The sequence below is a fragment of the Ctenopharyngodon idella genome, chromosome 2 (genome assembly GCF_019924925.1).
Source record: "Ctenopharyngodon idella isolate HZGC_01 chromosome 2, HZGC01, whole genome shotgun sequence".
In the NCBI taxonomy this organism is placed as follows: Eukaryota; Metazoa; Chordata; class Actinopteri; order Cypriniformes; family Xenocyprididae; genus Ctenopharyngodon; species Ctenopharyngodon idella.
The window spans coordinates 23,293,682-23,316,759 of record NC_067221.1 but is presented as its reverse complement, the minus strand read 5'-3'; the positions used below and the strand labels follow the sequence as shown (position 1 = coordinate 23,316,759).

The 23,078-nt window shown below is 38.4% G+C and overlaps 1 protein-coding gene across 2 annotated transcripts in view; it reads left to right on the top strand.

Annotated features, from left to right (window-relative positions):
* Positions 1–4,794, top strand: part of mmp16b (matrix metallopeptidase 16b (membrane-inserted)) — a 36,750-nt gene extending 31,956 nt beyond the window's left edge. For both annotated transcript variants that reach the window (XM_051878274.1, XM_051878266.1), the window contains exon 10: positions 783–4,794. In XM_051878274.1, the coding sequence (XP_051734234.1) occupies positions 783–1,147 (365 nt within the window). In that variant the 3' untranslated portion in view covers positions 1,148–4,794. The remainder of the gene's footprint in view (positions 1–782) is intronic.
* The last annotated feature ends 18,284 nt before the right edge of the window (positions 4,795–23,078 follow it).

The window sequence follows — 23,078 nt, the reverse complement described above, 5'->3', positions numbered from 1 at the left end:
TGATGGTCAGGGTTTTTGCAGTGTATTTGCAGGGTTTTTAAACATGCTGTAAAATGGGGACATTTCTGGGGACAGCTCTAGTCAGAGACAGGAAATTAAAAACTGGGACAGAAAAAGGACGTCTGGTCACCTTACCCCAAATATAAATATTTTGTTGAGCCACCTGAATTAGACTTGTCTTTTGGAAATGCTCTACAACTCTTTCCATCCTAGAATCCCCTCAGAGGTGCAGGGTTTAAGTAATTGGCTCACTCTAAGGTGCTGAGCTTCAGAGTTTGTGCTGGTGTCAACTGGCAGAAGAGAAGTTTCTCTAAACTAGTGTATGATGTCTCCACTCTGTGCAAGTATAGTGAGTCCTCACCTGATCCCTGAGCTTCTTCAGTGTGATAATTGGCCTCAGTGTGGCTTCTCTCAACAATCTCTATGAGTTTTTGAGGAACAACCGGTTCTAGGCATCATTTGGGTGATTTATAACTTATGCCTCTACTTCTACTTCTACTTCTACTTCTACTTCTAGTTCCTCATAATTGAACCAATAGTGTCAAAATCATTTCAACTCTGATAACAAAATGGTACTCTTGGAGTACCATGGTACATTCTAAAAATCATGTTAAATTTTCAAGTTAATATAATATAATGACAAATAATTGACTTCTAATTACAATGTTTTATTACCCAGTATCACTGGACAAGCAATGATTGGATTGGGTAAAATTTCTAGGAATAACATATGGTTATGTTTTCCATTATGTGTGGTTCAAATATCTTCCTTCTTCCCTAAGGATTCACATACTTCTACAAGGGGAAGGAGTATTGGAAGTTCAACAACCAGCGGCTGAGAGTGGAGCCAGGCTACCCTAGATCTATCCTGCGGGATTTTATGGGCTGTGACGGTTTGCCCGCCGACCCCGACTGGGACTGGAGCTCCCCACAAGAAGAGGAACCGCCGCAATATGACCATGATGACGTTGATATCGTGCTCAAGCTGGAGAGCAGCGGTGGAGCAGAGAAAGCGGTGGCCATTGCCATCCCCTGCGTCCTGGCCCTGTGCATGATGGTGCTGCTTTACACCGTGTTCCGCTTCAAGAGGAAGGACACGCAGCGCCACATACTGTACTGCAAGCGATCCATGCAGGAGTGGGTCTGAGAAATTAAGGTCCCACTCCCACTGCTAGAACTATTTCCATCTTAAAAATCCCCTCAAAAGGTCAAAGTAATTGGCAGAAGTGAAGGATGACATAAATGAACAGCATGCCAACTTCCTTCTCCCATTGTCAGCCTTTGAAGGTGGCAGTGTGTTGTTTTTGTATGGTTTTGGAACTCTGTCTGACTTTGGGCGGCCATTTTGGTTCCCAGAGTCCTAGAGTAAACTGTTACTCTACAAACCATAATTATCAACTTTTCAATTAACTCAAGAATTATTTATCTTCAGACTGCTGATCTCAATACTCCATAACATGCGAACTCACCTGTCACTCCGAAATACTTGCTTGTGTTGAAAAACTGATGCCCAAACCAAATATGCCCTTAGTGTCCAAAGAGGATTGCTTCATTCACATGGGATATCCTGAGATGACTCGCTTATCGATCATTATTTGAGTTCCATTTGGCTGCATTCATCTGCAGAATATATGGGATCTGTTTGCTTGGAAATCAGAAGGACCTTGACATATAACATCGGGGCTACATGCAATATTTCGTCGAATGCCTTAATCACATATTGAGTTTATTTTTATGTATGTTAGTGTACATGTGCCTATGTGAATGTGACTCCTTTCCATTACTTCCTTTGTTCCTCACTGTTCTTTTGAAGCACTGCTGACTGATGGAAACTTGCAGTACAATTTAAAGTGCCACTGATTGTTGAAAAGTTTAATTGAAAATGAGTGAATGGCTGCTGTCCATGTTCTGTACTGCTGCATTTTTCCAGACTTCAAGCTGCAGCATAGAAAATTAGACTTATAGTTAAGTGCTTCCAATCAAATTGTAGAGAATTTATTAAACGGAAGGATACAGTTTAGCAGAAATTCCTAATGAACCTTTCTGATGCTCTTAAGGAACAATAGATTATCAACAAAATACCATGAAAATGTTAAAGCTATATAAAAACCACTGATATTAGCTAAGTTTGCAATGAAGTATGTAGACTATATTTGCATTTCCTGAAGGAAATACTTGTGCTTGCAAGGCAGCAAGAGAGTAGTGCTAAGGTTTTGGGTAAGTTTAGCTTTGGGCGTTGGTTCAGTGAATGAAATGCTGCATCAGAGCCACTTATGTATCTTCTGTTGGCCGTGTTTGAAAAACAGCCCATAATGTAATGTCTTTGCAGTGTAAAGTCCACTTCAGTTTAGACACGAGCGATTAGCATATGCCTATACGGCTCATCGTAAAGCCATAATCCATTTGATAGCAAGGCGGTTCAACACATGCACACTAAAAATTTTGATCTTTGTCGTGTGTCTGTGCTATTTCTTACCAGAAGTTATGACTGATAAAAATTTCTTTGTGTCTTTTAAACTATAGATGCGGGTATCTTTTAATTCACTCACATAAGTAGTTGTCAACACCGGCATTGTTTTTTATGGACTCTGCTGTTGTTGTTTTGTCTCTTCTGATTCTTTTTCAGCCAGTGTTGTCTAATATCTGAGTTACTTTGTCAAATGTAATGTAACACATTACATAAAAAGTAACGCAATTAGTTATTTTTTTAGGGAGTAACACAGTATTCTAACACATTAGCCTACTTTTAAAAGTAACTTTCCCCAACACTGGCATACAGTATGCACTATACTAATGAGGAAATTTGATGATGAATCTGATGAATAAAGTCATGCTCATTGTACATATACCTTAATTTATGAATAAAAACTGAAGTAAACCTTAAGCCTAAGCTTAAAGCCTAATAATGGATCCATAACCGTTGTACCTTACTATTGATAATTCATCCATCAAAACACTGAAAATATATCTTTGCAAAACATTTGGAACTTTAAAATGTTCTTTCACAGCCTTTATTATTATTATTTTCAATTCAGGTCAAATTAAATATGCCTTTATATTATCCTAAGGTATATAATGTTAAATAGATGCCAAGAACAGGCCAATCAGGATGCAGGATGCATATTAATGCAGAAAACAGACCGATCCATTTTACCACACAAATCACTGTCAGACTGTGAATGCTGAACATTTAACAAGTTTTCAAATACTAATTTTCAAACATTAATATTACGATTCTTTAAAGTTTATAAAAAAAAAAAAGGGGGTAATGTATAAAGTCAGCCAGTCATTATCACAATTTTTGTCATTCTGTGATAATAAATGGCTGACTGTACATTATCCCACTTTATTTTTCACAGCCAAAATAAAGAAACTTTTACATGAAATATATAAATACGTAGACAGAAAAATATTGATTTGAGTTTAAATTATTTTATAAATGTACCTTTATATTAGTTACTTAGTAACTTCTACTAAGAAAAACAGTCCATTACAATTCAGAACTTAGTAACAAGATAAAAACTGCAACAATATTGCAGCTATAAAACTGAAATCCTCACTACAATCAAACAATTTTCACTGCAGTCGATAACTGATGCAAGACGACCAGCTGCGTTTGTATGAAGTGAGAAAGTGCATCCACGGTGTGATACAATTGTAGCGTCATTTTTGGTCACACGGAATGAGCACTCTGATATATGCAGTGTTGCCATAGACAATGGTGAATGCTGACTTTGAAAGCTGTGATTTACCAATCAGAAAAGAAGAATAAAAAGAGAAGTTTATTACAGTGCTGCCTTGCAAACACCTACCCCGGGTTTCACAGACAAGGTTAAAGCCTAGTCCCAGACTAAAATGCATGTTTGAGCTGTTTTAACTGAAAGCACCTTGCACTAACACATCTTAAAATATGTCAGTGCCATTGTTTTGTCTCAAGATGCACACCAGTAATGGGGGTTTTTCTCTAGGGAAATAAAAAAATAATAATAATAATTCTATCTAAATGTCCTAATTGAACTAAGGCTTAATCCGGGGTTTAATCTAAGAATTGTCTGTGAAACCAGGCCCTAATGTTTACCTAATAAAGTCCACGCTTGAGTGTCATAAAATGCTCCTTTCAGGCATGGGTTTGGGTAAAATTGCATTTGTTGCACAGCTAAAGGGAACTAAGATACTGCAATCAGAGAAATAGCTTTACTGCTAATTTCTGTTTAAAAAATGCTGACCATGTGAAAATATTTGTTAGCATGATCATTCTCAGAGTGTATCTGTGACGGAACACTCCAAATGTTGCCATTTGATATTCCTTTTGAGTGTTTCTTGGAAGTGGTGTATAATGTCATATGTCTTGTTTTATCTTTCATTTTATGAACTGATCTATAATGGACTATGGTGTTTCTCACCATGCCATCAGCATCAGCCTTCCAGTTGCACAATACTGAGATGTGCACATGAATTTCCATGTGTGAACTGTTGTTTTCATTATTAACAGAAGAATATCTCAAGAATATGCCCCGTTCTACCCTTGAGGTCACTGAGTATTGGATGTGTATCTGAACATGCTGTATATATTTCTCATGTAGTGTCTTTATTACGGATATGAAAGGCAAATTATGCAGTACATCAATAATAAGATATTATCTAAGATGTGGCGTGTGAATCATTCTTGTGAACTCAAATGAAGAAGTTAACAAAATGTACCAGGCAACCATAAGACATTAAACATGTAATTTATCACTGAGATTCATGAAAGGTTGTTTGGATGATATAATTAAACAATTATATATTAAATAATATTGTTGACTCATGAAAATATTGTCTCTCTAATATCACACCTTTATATAGTAAGGGGGAACTTCAATAAGATCTTGGGGACTGTAAGTTTTATTATGTTTTTGAAAGAAGTCTCTTCTGTTCACCAAGGCTGCATTTATTTGATCAAAAATACAGTAAAACAGTAATATTGTGAAATATTACATTTTAAAATAAGTTTTCTATCCTCATATATAATTTCTGATGTAATCATTTTCAGCATCATTATTCCAGTCATGATCCTTCAGAAATCATTCTAATATGATGATTTGCTGCTCAAGAAACATTTCTTATTATTATGAATGTTGTATACAGTTGTGCTGCTTAATATTCTTGTGGAAAATGTGGTACTTGTTTTCAAAAGAACAGCATTTGTTCTAAATAGAAATCTTTTGTAGCATTACAAATCATTACTGTCACTTTTGATCTATTTAATGCATCCTTGCTGAATAAAAATAAAAGAAATGTGCTGACTTTTGAACAGTAGTGTATATATATATATATATATATATATATATATATATATATATATATATATATATATATATACAGGTGCTGGTCATATAATTAGAATATCATCAAAAAGTAGATTTATTTCATTAATTCCATTCAAAAAGTGAAACTCGTATATTATATTCATTCATTACACACAGACTGATATATTTCAAATGTTTATTTCTTTTAATTTTGATGATTATAACTGACAACTAAGGAAAATCCCAAATTCAGTATCTCAGAAAATTAGAACATTACTTAAAACCAATACAAAGAAAGGATTTTTAGAAATCTTGGCCAACTGAAAAGTATGAACATGAAAAGTATGAGCATGTACAGCACTCAATACTTAGTTGGGGCTCCTTTTGCCTGAATTACTGCAGCAATGCGGCGTGGCATGGAGTCGATCAGTCTGTGGCACTGCTCAGGTGTTATAAGAGCCCAGGTTGCTCTGATAGTGGCCTTCAGCTCTTCTGCATTGTTGGGTCTGGCATATCGCATCTTCCTCTTCACAATACCCTATAGATTTTCTATGGGGTTAAGGTCAGGCGAGTTTGCTGGCTAATTAAGAACAGGGATACCATGGCCCTTAAACCAGGTACTGGTAGCTTTGGCACTGTGTGTAGGTGCCTGTGTAAGTCCTGTTGGAAAATGAAATCTGCATCTCCATAAAGTTGGTCAACAGCAGGAAGCATGAAGTGCTCTAAAACTTCCTGGTATACGGCTGCGTTGACCTTGGACCTCAGAAAACATAGTGGTCCAACACCAGCAGATGACATGGCACCCCAAATCATCACTGACTGTGGAAACTTTACACTGGACCTCAAGCATTGTGGATTGTGTGCCTCTCCTCTCTTCCTCCAGACTCTGGGACCCTGATTTCCAAAGGAAATGCAAAATTTACTTTCATCAGAGAACATAACTTTGGACCACTCAGCAGCAGTCCAGTCCTCTTTGTCTTTAGCCCAGGCGAGACGCTTCTGACGCTGTCTGTTGTTCAAGAGTGGCTTGACACAAGGAATGCGACAGCTGAAACCCATGTCTTGCATACGTCTGTGCGTAGTGGTTCTTGAAGCACTGACTCCAGCTGCAGTCCACTCTTTGTGAATCTCCCCCACATTTTTGAATGGGTTTTGTTTCACAATCCTCTCCAGGATGTGGTTATCCCTATTGCTTGTACACTTTTTTCTACCACATCTTTTTCTTCCCTTCGCCTCTCTATTGATGTGCTTGGACACAGAGCTCTGTGAACAGCCAGCCTCTTTTGCAATGACCTTTTGTGTCTTGTGCAAGGTGTCAATGGTCGTCTTTTGGACAACTGTCAAATCAGCAGTCTTCCCCATGATTGTGTAGCCTACAGAACTAGACTGAGAGACCATTTAAAGGCCTTTGCAGGTGTTTTGAGTTAATTAGCTGATTAGAGTGTGGCACCAGGTGTCTTCAATATTGAACCTTTTCACAATAATCTAACTTTCTGAGATACTGAATTTGGGATTTTCCTTAGTTGTCAGTTATAATCATCAAAATTAAAAGAAATAAACATTTGAAATATATCAGTCTGTGTGTAATGAATGAATATAATATACAAGTTTCACTTTTTGAATGGAATTAGTTAAATAAATCATCTTTTTGATGATATTCTAATTATATGACCAGCACCTGTATATTACTTTATATATTTGTATACTTTAATATACTATAAACTTTAACTATTTACAAATTTGTATATAACTTTCGAGCAGGATATTTTAATTCGCTATGTTGCACTGCAATATTGTGCAGATACTACACTGCCTATTTAAAAAAGGCAGTGTCTTATCTGCACAATATTAAAATAGGTCACCCTCATGATTTCCATTCAGTGTGAAGTTCTGTGCGATGTCAAACAGAGTCATGTAATTTAAATGAATCTGGTAGAGAGTAGATTGTAGGTGCTGGGTCACTGCATCTCAGAAGAAATTAAAGATCTGAGGTTCACTCATACCGCTAAGTTGAAAAGGTTTGTAAACACTGGAAAGAAAACCATTGGCACTGTGATGGTGGTGGGATCATTCATCTAGGTCTGTAACCCTGAAATGCATTTGTGAAGAACAAAAAAAAAAGGTCGTTCTGAAGAGCTCATTGAATTTAAGCATGGTACTGTGATTGGATGCCACCTTTGCAATAAGTCAGTATTGGGTCAACTGTAAGTGGTATCATTGGAAAGTGGAAGCATTTAGGAACAGCAGCAACTCAGCCACAAAGCCGAAGACCATGCAAAGTCACAGAGTGAGGTCACCAGAGTGCTGAGGTACATAGTGCATAAAAGTCACCAATACTCTGCTGATTCCACAGCTGAAGAGTTCCAAACTTCCACTGGCATTAATGTCTGCAGGATTAATATCAGTGGGAGTTTTATGGAATGGGTTTCCATGGCCGAGCAGCTGCATGCAAGCCTCACATCACCAAGTACAATGCCAAGCGTTGGATGGAATGGTGTAAAGCATCGCCACTGGACTCTGGAGCAGTGGAAACATTTGACAAATCACGCTTCTCTGTTTGTCAGTCTGATGGGCAAGTATGGGTTACTTGGATGACAGGAAAACGTTACCTGCCTGACTGCTTTGTGCAAACTGTAAAGTTTGGTGGAAGAGGGATAATGGTATGGGCTCTTGGTAACACTTTATTTTAAGTTGACGTAGTTACACGTTACTACATGTACTTACTATAGTAATAACAGTAAAGTATGCATAATTACAAGTAACTAATCCCAAACCAAACCCTAACAACTCTATAGTAAGTACTTGTATTTCATTAATATTACTCAGTACTTATTTGAGTAAGTACAATGTAACTACGTCACCTTAAAATAAAGTGTAACCGGGCTCTTTTTCAGGAGTTAGGCTAGGTCCCTTATTTCCAGTGTAACTGAGATGTTCCCTCAGCTCTGCATCAGAATGTGCACTATGGGTTGATACCCACTACGCCATACTGGACAAATGCCTACCAAAAAGTTGTGAATCATAACGAGCACAAAAGCTGAAGTCACAAGCACTTGAGAGCCTGGGTAAACTCCATATCCAGACTATTAAATCTAATGAAGGTGTGCAGAGAGGACGATCCGGCCGCATCACAGACCTGTTTAAAGGAAACTGCTAACAATAATGCCTTAGAGGAAGCCATACTGATGGTAGAATGGGCTCTGATGGCCAGGGGAGAAGGAAGATCACGCGCCTCGTAAGCCACAGAGATAGCCTATACGATCCATTTGCTTTTGCGTTGTTTGGTCACTGAAGAACACCGTGTGGGGGAACCAAAGCACACCAATAACTGGTCGACTTAACACCACTGAGATAAGCGATGGATGTAACAATTGAGGGCCCAAACTAGGCAAAGCAAACTGAGCTTCTCTTGGTCCACCATCTGTAAATGAGGAGGGCAAAAGGCCTGCAAAACAATGGAGCATGCTACATTAGTAGGCACTTTAGGAACATAACCAAGTCTACGGCGAAGAAAAGCTTTGACCATGCCGGGAGCAAACTCTAAGCAGGAGGAGGCAACAAACAGGTCCTGCAGATGTTCTACTCTTTTAAAGGTGCAGTATGTAAGAATTTTGCAGTAAAATATCCAAAAACCACTAGGCCAGTGTTATATATTTTGTTCACTTGAGTACTTACAATATCCCACATGTTTCCAACTATTTGTAAATGGTGAGAAAATTGCAATTTTAACCAAGGCTCCGGGACGTGTGAGGAGTCGCCGGTCAATTGCGTCATACCTGCTTTACCCTCGTTTTATTTTGTAGAAACCATGGAAACACCAAAGATGCTTTAATATGTTACATGTTTTAATAGACAATGAAACAACTGTTATGTTAATTTTCTTGATTTTTTTGCGAGTACCATGCTTTTACCATGCCTCAGAGAAAAACACTATTTTGTGAAGTAGCTAACATAGCATAATCAGATGCAGCTTTATTTTTAGTAACAATAATACAGCATTTTCTCCATCATACAATACGTTTTAAAATTAATTGCATGCCATTTATCAACACAAGCCATCCAGCATTTAATATGATATTCTAAAATCGATCTATCTTACTGCTACGCCTTTGTTTTGAATAGGCCTCTAGTGACCTCTAGCGGCAGAAAATCCTACATATTGCACCTTTAAGTGAAATTATTGTAAGTAAGAATGCCATCTTGAGAGTCAGAAATTTCTCTAATGCAGACTCAATAGGCTCAAAGGGTGCCATAGACAAACCCTCCAATACAACAGCCTAGTCCCAGGCTGGAACTCTTGCATGACATTACAGTAGCCTACCACATAGGAAATGGGACACTAAAGAGTGTCTCCCCAAAGACTCATCTGTAAAGACTTGTTTTATTTCTCCATATCTTTTTAGATAACTGGTATCAATCTCAGACAGGTTTGTTAAAAAGTTTTACAGGTCTACTTAGGTAAATGGAAACCCTATTTAAAGAGGTTGTTCCACATTATTAATCAAGTCACAGTTCTCATGCAATATGGGGAGGAAGAAAGATCTTTCTGAAGATAAAAAGAATGAAATGGTGCAATGTTATTTAAAAGGCATGAAAACAACTAATATTGTATAAAAACTGAATGGAGATGATCAGACTATCATAAGATTTGTAAGTAATTTATAGCACAAGAGAACTCAGTCAGATAAACGCTTATTAAGGAAAGTTTCTGTAAAAAAATGACAGCTGTAAAAAAAAAAAAAACGAGTCTCAAGAAACTTCTCCATGCAGGCTGGCAGTTGGGTGAAAGTTTAATCTCAGCCTACTTTAACCAAAGCTCACAAAAAGAAATGTTTACAGTGGGTTTAGAAATACATTTTCAAACAGTTTTTGTTACGTGTGTGTTGTGCTAAAGAGACGAGACGTGAACGGATATCCACAATACAGGGTTTTAATGAGTAACGCAGGAGATAAAACACAACATACACACATTAACCAACAAAAAGATCGGACAGGGAGTGAAGGGAGTGAGTCCATTATAAAGGGAGTGCTGATGAGGAAGTCCAGGTGCAGGTGATGGGTGCTGATGGGGAGATGACGAGGGAAGTGAGTGCAGGTGTGAAGACAGGAGGAACTTGGGAAATGGAGTCCGGGAAACAAGGGAACTGTGACAGTTTTATTGCTGTGGTGTTTTTTTGCAGCACAGGATAGTGCATTGTCCTAAAGGAAAATCTTTTTTATTTCAGAAGGCACTATTGCATGAGAACTGTGACTTGCTTAATAATGTGGAACAACCTCTTTAAGTTTCCATTTACCTAAGTAGGCCTGGCTAACTATTTAACAAACCTGTCTCAGATTAATACCAGTTATCTTAAAAGATATGGAGAAATAAAACAAACACATTCTTTGAAAAACTAAAATCGGAATGTTTATTGTACTGATATGTCACTTGCATAATAATTTGGAACACAGTGTATTGAGCACATGCTGACTGGAATCTAGTTCATCCTGTTGCCCATGTTCCCATCCTGTTTCCTCTCTACCCTTTTTCCTGTTTTCGATAAAATATGCAAAACTGAGTATATATGCATTAAACTGAATATAATGCATTTAAGTGCAACGTTAAGACAATCAGCTCAAAATAAAAAAATAAAAATATTTCTATAAACATGGAACAAGAAATCAGTTATAGGTATATGGAGCAACCAGGAACTGAGTTTGAGACCACTGCTAGAAAACACGACTACACAACTGTGTAGTTGTTCTTAAATACATTACCAGTAGATGGCGCCATTCTACAATTTTCTGTCTCATTCTCTGTGTTGATGATCAGTGCATGTTTGGGATTAATAGTGTAAATTAGGCAACTACATAATGTTACTATGGACAATTCTGGCATTTTATTGGATTAAAAAAAAAATTAAAAAAAAAAAAAAAGTATTAACCCTGCTTTGACACATTTAGGTCTTTCTAATGTGACTAACTTTTTTCTTTTTTTTTTTTTTCCTGATTATTTGATTGTATTCCAGTTCAGTTTTGGTGTTTCATATGGATTAAAGCATAATTTCTTTGCATATCAGCACACCTTCCAAAAAAAAAAAAAAAAAAAAAAAAATGTGTTCTATTTGTACTTGTTCTAGCCTTTTGTTCATGACACTTGAACAGGAAAATGTGGAACAACTCTGGATTTGCCCGGAGACTTTTTAAAATCTGAGAGTTACAATCCTCCATGACAGAGATGAGAGAAGCAGTGTATGATAACAATTTTACATGCACTTCACAAATGTAGGGATAGATGAAAGCTTTTGCTGCATTAATCTTTCCTGGTGTTTAAAGGGTGTTTTCCCGAAACATTCCACAATTTAAAGGAGCGTTCTGCTGTTTGATGGGACCAAAACACAATTTCTGCTAAAAAAAAAAAAAAAAAAAAAATATTCCAACAAATTTAAAAAGGTCAAATTTTATTTTATTTTTTTATTTTTTTGATAGGGGGAATCATAATAATATATTTATATTTAATATATTCATATTTTATGTACTATATGTATTTATGTATAATAATATTTATGTAATCTCAACATAAATAAAGATTATTTTGTAAGTGTCTGCTTGAGAGGAAAAACAAATCTCTTTTATTATTTTTTTAGCACATATACGGCCAAACAATCCTGTAGAAATTACAGTAACATAATGTCAGCAGTCTGCAGTATTATAGTAAAATTACAGTAAAATACTGTATATAATATATATATATATATATATATATATATATATTTACAATATTTAAATGTATAATTTAGCTTGCTGGACATTTATGTATAAATATGCAACTGTTAAAAAGTTTGGGGTCTAAGATTTTTTTACGTTTCTAAAAGTCTCTTATGCTTTTATAAATATTAATAATAATGTTTAATAATGTAACATTTTATGATTTAAAATAACTGTTTTCTATTGGAATAAATTTTATGTAAATTAAATGTAATTTATTCCGTGATGTCACAGCTGAATTTTCAGCATCATTACTCTTCAGTGTCACATGATCCTTCAGAAATCATTCTAATATGCTGATTTGCTGCTCAATAAACATGTATTATTATGTTGAAAATACCTGTGCTGCCTAATATTTTTGAGAAAAATCTTTAGGATGCATATATTCTCTGATGAATAGAAAGTTTGAAAACAACAGCATTTATTTGAAATAGAAATCTTTTCTAACATTATAAATGTCTTTACTGTCACTTTTGTAATGCATCCTTGCTGAATAAAATTAATTTCTTGTAAAAAAAAAAAAAAAAAAAAAAAAAAAAAAGTGACTTACAAAAAGTGGTTTCGCTTCTGTAAGAAATCATTACTGGACTGTTATTTTCCTCCTGGTCAGCAGGTGGCACCTCTCTCCAGGCAACTGCTGAACGCTACCACTCATTAAGCTTCATGTGTGACACCTGTGTTTTGCCCTATATAAGTGGGTTTTTTGCCATGCCTTTTTGTTCAGTTTTGAGCCTTTGTTACCCATTGCCTGCTGAAAAGCTAAGTCTGTTTCATTCTTTGTTTTTTGGACCCTTGAGTCTGTTTTATTTTTCTCTGTCTTAGGAAGTTTGACTTTTTTGTTTTGTTGTCCTTTTTATTAAATATTATCTTTTGTTGAAGACCTATGACTCTATGTTGTTGTTACCTCTGCTCTTAGATTCACTATTGGGGAGCAAGCTCAGTCAGTAAATTCAGTGACTTTGAACACAAGGGACCCGGGTTTGATCCCCATCTTGAACAGACCCGTTACAGCAAAACTGAACCAGAAATATGAATCCAACGGAGGAGGCTTCACCACCCTCTAATGGTCTGGCCATTTCCGTTCTAACTGCCCTGATTTGTTGAGAGAAGCCAGTTCTCGTCCAGGAAAGGGGGAACTGGAACGAGAGTAGACTACCTCTGGAGTTATGATTTAAGTCACTATATTCCACAACAATCAGTATCACCAGCTTGATGCTTTCATTGACTCTGGGGCAGCTGGGAACTTTCTGGATTTGGATGTAGCCAGATGTTTGGGCGTACCATCTGTTCTTCTCCAGAAACCTTTAACCATCACAGCTCTAGATGGCAGACCTTTGGGGTCAGGACAGGTCAGTCATTGTACTTCATTTCTTCAGTTTGAAATTGGATGTCATAAGGAACTTATGCAATTTTTTTTCTGATCCAATCACCTGAACTTCCCTTAGTTCTTGGATTTCCATGGTTAACTTGTCGCAACCCAAATATTGACTGGTCTAAAGGTGTAGTTAAAGGTTGGGGAACTAACCGTTTCTGCTCTTTCTTTTTGCCATTCTCCTGAGAAACTGGAGGCATTCCTAAGGCCTTCGTCAGTACCTCCCAGGTGGCCTGCCAACCTCAACCCAGACATGCCTAACTCTCGGGGGCTACCTGTATCTCAGCTCAAATCTGCCATCACAAAGTTTCCAGTCCTTCGTCCCGAGCCACCTCAAGTTCTTCAGCTGGCAGAGCCACTTAAGCTTCCTATTTCGAATACCCAGAATAGAGTGCCTCCTGTGTCCCTTGCTGAGCTCTCTAAGGTTCCTCCAGAATATGCTGATCTCAATGAGGTCTTTAGCAAGTCCCGAGCCACCTTTCTTCCTCCACACAGACCATATGACTGTGCAATAGATTTGGTGCCAGAAGCATGCCCTCCGCGGGGTAGACTCTACTCCCTCTCTGCCCCTGAGAGGGCTGCTATGGAGAAATACCTTAAGGAGTCCTTGGATAATGGTTTCATTCGTTCCTCAACCTCACCTGCTGGAGCAGGGTTTTTCTTTGTTGAGAAGAAGGATGGTGATCTTAGGCCCTGCATTGACTACAGGGGTCTTAACTGCATCACCATTAAGAATCGCTACCCCCTGCCTCTGATGACCACTGCTTTTGAGATCCTGCAGGGGGCCACCATTTTCACTAAATTAGATCTCAGACATGCCTACAATCTGGTCAGGATTTGAGAAGGGGATGAGTGGAAGACGGCATTTAACACTCCGACAGGCCATTATGAGTACAGGGTAATGCCTTTTGGTCTGGTCAATGCACAGCCGTTTTCCAGGCGTTTATCAATGATGTCCTATGGGAGATGTTGAACAAGTTTGTTTTCGTCTACCTTGACGACATCCTCATTTTCTCATGTAACTACCAAGAACATATTCAACATGTGCGACGGTCCTATCCCAGTTACTCAAACACAGTCTTTTTGTCAAGCTGGAGAAAAGCGAGTTTCATGTGTCCTTAGTCCCATTCCTCGGCTTCATTGTTTCCAAGGGCAGTCTCCAGATGGATCCTGCCAAGGTGCATGCAGTGCAGGAATGGCCTCAGCCAAGTTCTATTAAACAAGTACAACGCTTTCTTGGGTTTGCCCATTTTTATCGAAGATTTGTCAAGAACTTCAGCTCTGTTGCAGAACCTCTCTCTGCACTCACCAAGAAGTCTGCCCGGCCATTCATGTAGACAGAGAAAGCCAACCAAGCTTTTAATAAGCTGAAACAACTCTTTACGTCTGCTCCTATCTTAATTCTTCAAGACCCAGAGTTGCTCTTTGTAATGGAGGTAGACGCTTCCGGTGTGGGGATAGGGGCAGTCTTGTCCCAAAGAGCCAGGATAGACAACAAGCTGCACCCATGTGCTTACCTGTCTCGTCGACTAACTGCTGCAGAAAGGAATTACGATATTGGAAATCGGGAGCTTTTGGCAGTTAAGGTGGCACTGGAAGAGTGGAGGCATTGGTTAGAACGGGTTAAGCATCCATTCCTCATTTGGACAGATCACAGAAATCTTACCTACATTCGGGAGGCCAAGAGATGAATTCCCGCCAAGCACGCTGGGCTGTTTTTTTTTTTTTTTTTTTTTAACCGGTTTGATCTTGTTCGTTCTTACCGACCAGGTTCCAAGAATTCTAAACCAGATGCACTTTCGAGGCAGTTTTATTTGCCAGAGGAGAAGCCCAGACCAGAACCTATCTTACTCACCTCCAGAATTGTAGCAGCTATCCAGTGGGGCATTGAGGCTGCCATTAGGAATGCGCAACAGCAGCAGTCAGTTCCAGGTAACTGTCCACCAGGACATCTCTTTGTACCTAACCAACTACGTTCTGATGTGTTGCAGTGGGCACATGCTTCCCTCCCCTCTGGTCATCCTGGAGTTACAAGAACTTGCAAACTCATCCAGAGGAGGTTTTGGTGGCCTAAGTTGCAAAGAGACGTCAGAGATTTTGTTGCCACTTGTACTGTGTGTGCCCAGAACAAGGAACCCAGAACCCACCCCCAGGGACTACTGCACACTCTACCTATCCTTGGTCGCGCATATCACTGGACTTTGTTACAGGTCTACCTGAGTCTCAAGGTAATAAACTCATTCTTGTGGTGGCGGATAGATTTACTAAGTCCTGTCACCTTCTGCCTTTACCCAAACTTCCCACAGCCAGCCAGACTGCAGAGCTCCTAATGCAGCATGTGTTCAGAATTCACGGATTTCCCAAGATATGGTCTCCGACAGAAGGTCCCAGTTCACCTCCCGTTTTCGGAAGGCTTTTGGCCGCTTATTGGGTCTGACATCAGTCTGTCTTCTGGGTTTCACCCCCAGTCTAATGGACAAACAGAGAGAGTAAATCAAGAGATAGAGAAGACTTTGATATGTTTGACAGCAGACAATCAAACCACATGGAGCTCTTGTTTAGTCTAGGCAGAGTTTGCACATAATACACTCTACCATTCTTTCCTAGGCATGTCCCCTTTCGAGTGCCAGTATGGCTTTCCTCCACCTGTATTTCCTGGACAGGAGCCGGAGGTATGAGTTCCTGCTGCTGCTCAACTAGTTCACCGTTGTCGACGGGCTTGGCCAGGGCATCTTTACTGAAAGTCACTCAACAACAGCAGAGGCAGCCAAACCAGCGTCGGAGGTTGGGACCAATGCTTCGTCCAGGACAGAGGGTGTGGCTCTCAACCAAAGATCTTTCTCTGCGGGTGGAATCTCGTAAACTGGCTCCACGTTACAATTGGCCCTTTTAAGATCCTGAGGAAAATAAACCCAGTACCCAGGGCCAGGAAGATCCACCCAACATTTCATGTCTCTCGATTAAAGCCTGTTGTTTGTTCCTCTCTGTCCCCAGCTCACAAGCCTGCCCCAGCTGCCCGTATCATCAATGGACAACCAGCTTACACTGTGCGGAGACTGGTGGATTCCCGCCAGACCCATGGAAAGATACAGTATTTGGTTGACTGGGAGGGTTACAGCCCAGAGGAGCGTTCATGGGGGCCTGCTTGAGACATTCTGGGTCCGACACTCGTTACGGCTTTCCACAGTGCCCAAAGACTTCATCAAGGGAACGTCAGAAGCCGTTCTTAGAGGAGGGACTCCTGTAAGAAATCATTACTGGACTGTTGTTTTCCTCCTGGTCAGCAGGTGGCGCCTCTCTCCAGTCAACTGCTGAACACTACCACTCATTAAGCTTCATGTGTGACACCTGTGTTTTGCCCTATGTAAGTTTTTTTTTTTTTTTTGGCCATGCTTTTTGTTCAGTTTTGAGCCTTTGTTACCCGTTGCCTGCTGAAAAGCTAAGTCTGTTTCATTCTTCGTTTTTTTTTTTTTTTTTTTTGGACCCTCTAGGAAGTTTGACTTCTTTGTTTTGTCCTTTTTATTAAAGATTATCTTTTGTTGAAGACCTACGACTTTATGCTGTTGTTACCTCTGCTCTTGGATTCACTATTGGGGAGTCAGCTCAGTCAGTAAATTCAGTGACTTTGAACACAAGAGACCCGGTTCGATCCCCATCTTGAACAGACCCGTTATAGCATCAAATGAGAGACAATTTTTGCATTGCAAGTATGTAAATCAGAAAGTGATCTTCACAGAAAAGTACAAACCTTGCAAGAAAGTAGTATGCATGTACAGAGCTATGTACAGACCTGATATACAGTAACCCTTAAACAGATTCATTTTGTTCCAAACCTATGTGTTGTTCTTTGAAGAATATTCTGGCCACTGTTTTCCATATAGTGGAAGTAAATCAAGCTCCAAAATTGAAGAAAAAAAAAAGAAAATTATCCCATGATTTACTCACCCTCAAGCTCCGAACACAATCGGAGATATATTTAAAAATATCCTTAGTCCTCCAAGGTTTATAATGGTTGTGAATGGGGACCTGCGAGAAGACCTTCTGAAGCGAAGCGATGCGTTTCTGTAAGAAAAATATCCATATTTAAAACTTTATAAATTCAAATAACTAGTTTCCAGCGCGATGACCGTAGGCAGAATGCACAAAACAACTTGCGAAAATCAAATCAACTTTACTCCAAATGAGTAATCCTCTGATGCGATATATGATGGGCTGTGCAACAAATTCACTTATATCGAAATCCTCTGACATTTCTTGTTTAAGAAATTATCTCGTTTTAAAATTGTTTAAGACTTATAATCCGTGACCGGTGGTTTGTTTTGCTCTATCCTCTGCGCCTCCACGTTCGTCATTACGTTGTGCGTCAAGTCAAAGGATTCTCTTCCGCCGCAAGTCGACTTGTGCAGCATGCGTATGGTCATCTGTCGGAAACTAGTTATTTGAATTTATAAAGTTTTAAATATGGTTATTTTTCTTACAAAAGCCCATGACGTCACTTCAGATAACCCCCAGGAGTTTTATGGATTAATTTTTTTTATGGATGAATGCATTATTTTTGGCTTCAAAACGCAGGACCCCATTCACAACCATTATAAACCTTGGAGGACTAATGATATTTTTTAAATATATCTCCAATTGTGTTTGTCTGAAAGAAGATAGCCATGTATACCTGGCTTGAGAGTGAGTAAATCATGGGATAATTTTCAATTTTGTGTGAACTATCCTTTTAAGTCACAACAGTCTTCAGAAAGTCTTCTGAAGTCATACAATAGCTTTGTGTGAGGAACAAACTTAAATTTATTTTATTTTTTGAGTTAAAAGTATGTATATATATATATATATATATATATATATATATATAATTATATATATATTTATTGTTGGTGTAATAATGTAATCAGGTTGATTTGGTCTTATTAAATAGCATTTCTAGCTTGAATATTACTAGTTCATTAAGGGGTTAGTTCAACCAAAAATAAAAATTCGTCATTTACTCAACCTCATGTTGTTTCAAAACTGCATGCCATTCTTTCTTCTGTAACGAAGAAAGAAATATTTACTGAAATTTAAGGCTGCTGTTTTCCCATTTGCCAAATAGGTAGGAAAACTTATATATGCACTGGGCACCCATAATCAGTGTTGGGCACGTTACTTTAAAAAAGTAATTAGTTATAGTTACTAGTTACTTCTCACAAATAGTAACTGAGTTAGTAACTGAGTTACATCATTATAAAAGTAACTAATTACCAGGGAAAGTATCTATTGCATTACTTTCTCTGTACTGTACTACGTGTTGGTAGCCATTAAAGAAAACGTAGTTTCATATTTATGTTTAAACAGGCCTATGGTATGTTTTAAATTCATTTATTTGATTATGAAAAATGAACAGCATGAGTAAGATAGAATACATCATAAGATGCGCAATATATCGCGAGATGTGGAGTGGGTCAGACATGATTTTGACCACTTCATTAAGTTTTGTTTTGTAGAAAGCCTTTTCTTTAAAGTGAATTTCGTTTTGTAAAAATTGTATCTTAATTTTAATCAATGTTTCATCAACCAATTGCCTGGATTTAATAAATAAGAAGCAAATATAGCAGACAATATAATCATGACACGGAGGTGCCAGCGTGATTACTTGCACGTGAACTGGAGCCCGTCTTATAGCTAAATGAACTGAAACTCAGCAGCTGCTTGCCTCACAGACATGAGAAATATATCTATAGAAAGCTTAAAATGTCTACTTTTTAAATGAAATAATTCAAAACGAAAATAAATAGGCTACTCTGATTATGTAATCCGAATTAAATGTGCATTCTCTCTCTTAGGCGCGTCCAGTATGCGGAGTTGATGAGAGTCAGCAATGTTAGCTTCACCTCTGCAGCCGACACTGATTCAGAAACCATTTCTTTATTAATAAACAATTAAAATGTCTCCTTGCTGTTTTTGTCACATTCATAATCATTACTTTTGCCGGTTCTTTATGGCAAGCTTTACGCTTGAGTGCTATATAGCCTATATTACGTAAACGCTTTGGTTTATTCTCTCCAGTATTTAAGAAATTAAATTAATATAAATGTGATTAGTCAACTAATGGCTTAAATGAACAACTACTAGCCGACAAGAAAAAACTTCTTTCACATATTTTCGATCCAGCATGTCACAAAGGGTATTCTGGTTTGAGCTTGCGCTCCGCTCGCATGCTCTGACACAGACACACACATAACAGAGCATCGTACATTATTAGGCTATCAGTTTAAAATTATATTTGTGTATGACTAACCTGACTATTTCTTTACAACAAAATGCTAGTCACACACCAATCATCATCAGTTAGCATGTGTCCCTCCCCAACACACATACCAGAGAAAAACTTTGCAGGTGGCTGAGAGAGAGCCTACTCAAAACCGCTTCAGTGAGCTCAATTATAGTAACGTGCCATTTTTTTGTCAGTGGCGTTGTAACGGGGAAAAAGTCATTTGTTTGATTACTCGTTACTGAAAAAAGTAACGCTGTTAGTAACGCCATTTATTTATAACGCCGTTATTCCCATCACGGCCCATAATGCACTGGGCATGTTGCCATCCAAGGCCACTCCCACCAGTCTGCTCTGGATATGCTTACCAGAGTCAAAAACTGCCTTGCCTAAGTAGGAAATACTTCTTAGCAAACTTTTAGTCATAATGGTGTTGACTTGTATTGTTCTTGGGTGCAAGAATTCAAAGAGTAAGGGTGTGTTCACACTTGTCATGTTTGGTTCGATTAAAACGAACCCTGGTGCGATTGCTCTGTTAGTGCAGTTCATTTGAACACGTGTGAACGCTGCCATCCGAACCCTGGTGCGCACCAAACAAGCGGACCGAGACCGCTGAAAAGATGGGTCTCAGTCCACTTCTAAACGAACTCTGGTGTGGTTCGAATGATATATGTACGCAACACGGACCAAAGATGTGTAAACGAACCAAAAACAGGAAGATGAGACCCTAAAAAGGACAGAATCCTCACTCATATCGTTTTTTTCTTGTCATAGTCGCGAGTTTGCCCATCACAGGCGCGTCTCCACGCAGCAGATCGTTTGTGTGTGTGACGGATGGATTCCCGTTGCTGTTTTGACTCCTTTACACATTTTATAAGCTCTTCACAAGTTCCCAGCTGGCCAAAATACCATCATATGCAGGCTACGCACACACAACAAGCGCATTTACCTCAGTACGCAGCATCGTTTTGGATGTTTGGTAAGTTCCGTCTCAAAATAGGCAATACATCATAAAAACCGACCAATCAAGTTGTGAATGCATCCCTATGCATTTAGGTTCGGTATCTTTTGGTTTGGTGATAAAATTGACAATATGAACGCTAATCGGTCCAGGACTAAATGTTTTTTTTTTTCTTTTTTGGTCCGGACCAAACGAACCGAACTACAAGTGTGAATGCACCCTAAAAGTTTAGCTGGAGTTACTTTCGGTTTCCAGTGAAGGATCGAGCGCGTTGTAGGCGGCTAAAGGCTGCAAATAGAATCGTAAGTATGCAGAGAATGCCGTGACGGAAAATCTGAACTACTCACGTGTTTGTAGTCACCATATCCCTTTAAGTTCTTTTCAAAACATTTACTTGTACTTTTTTGTAGCTATCAGCATGGACTGGATTAGAGTGCTTGTCCATTAAATGCCTTTCAGGGCAAACAATGAAAAATCAACAAAAGTACTATTGGAGAAGCTAAAACAGCCTCACTGGAAATTTAACATGGGACTTTTGCCTGGAAGCTGTGTGTTTTCTGTTTTGACTTTATATTTGATCAAAAGAATAAAACAAGTCATTGGCATTTATCTCTGAAGACTCAAGATGTTAACATCTGTCATTGACACAGTGGGTGTTTTATTCTACTGAGATTTGAAATTGAGATGCAAAGCATCATTTCTCATCCCCCTCTTTCAAAGCCATGAGCCCACACTGAGAGAGCAGGGCTCTCCATAAATTAGGCAGAGGTCTTGCTGGGAGATCACGATGAATGAGGTGATTTCGGTTCTTTTTCATACTTCTCTGCTGTCACTCAGCTTTCCCTCCACAACACAGCAGAGTGAGTTATCACATCAGCAGCGGTAATGAGAGCGCTAATGCAGATGAGCTGCAGTCAGAGGTTTGCTGCATGAAAAGCCCTGGGAAAGACAAACAGCAGTCAGTTGCATTCCTGCATGGTGAGAGAAACATGTTCAGGTTAATGCATCTTGCTTACTTTTATACAGTATCTGCCTCTTCCTCTTGTGTTCATTATAGTGGGAATGTTAATTCACACCCATGCTTATTAGTCCAAGATCCAAATCAAACCACTAAAGATTAACCATTAACCAGTGTGCTGATAAATAAAGTCAAATGAACATAATATAGAATTTTTATAGTGCAGTTTATGTTTTTGATTATAGTATTCTAAGTGTTGCTGAGTGGTTGCTAAGGTGTTCTGATTCATTCAACACACAGTGAGGGGAGATCTTGTAATATGAAATATGAAATGTGATGTGTGAAAACAAATAATTACTTGTAAACATACTTTTGTGTGTTATTTCCTGTAATTGTAAATTAAATGAATAACAATATTTAATTAACAATTATAATTAGGGGTGAATTCGGGGTGATTGAGGCATGTTTTGCCATTGAGATGACTTGGAAAAAGAGTCTCAATCAACCTGAAATTACCCGTACATAATATAGGTTCATTGTATGTAACTATTATTATTTGTTTGCTGTAAGTACATGAAGACTGTGGTTACACTTTGTTTTAAGGTGTCCTTGTTTCATTGTAATTATACATTACAAAATACATTATATATTACAAAATACAAAAGCACACACCTTGCACCAGTTCATTGTCCAGTCTCATTCATAGACATTGTGGACTTACCTGACTCCTGTGTGATTCTCCAGCATTATACTCCAACGACAATCTCCAACGTTATTCTCCTGCAACATTTCTCCAGTGTTTGTCTCCCCTCTTGTCTCCTGTTTCTTGTGTATGTGTGCTCCGTACTTACCTGCTAGTGAGATGTGTGCTTCTTCCATCCGTCTGCTTCAGCCATCCATGTTCTCCATCATCTGTAAGGAGAAGACATTTCATTATCATCCATCTGAGTTCAATGTAAATAATCTTTTCACTGTCTACTCAACTATTTCCTGCCTGAATGCTCATTGCTGCAAAATAAAGAACCTGTTACTGCATTTCTCTGTCTCTGAGTCTGTATTCCATAAGTTTCCTCGTAATCTTTAATCAAAATAACTTCCCCTCCCTCTTGCAGCACATGATGTGTGTAATGAGTTGAGAGCACAGAAAACCAGGGAGAGCAGGATCTATGCACAAGGTGTATGTTCATTAACAAAATGTAAGAATAAAACAAAGAAAGTAAACAAGAAAACTAAGGAAACTGAGGAACACGGTAAAAAAGAAACTGAGCTCAACAGCACACAACATCCAGGTAAGGAGAACAACCAACAATTGACATAGCAAACACTAGGGTATACTGTATATATACACAGAGGGTAACAAGTAGAGATAGACAGATATTGATTTTTTATAACAGATACCAATTATTTGCATGTTTATGTGCCTGATAACCGATATTGTAACAGGAAACCAGACTCAGAGACAGAGAACTTCGCTGGAGAACAGGTAGCAGTTAGGT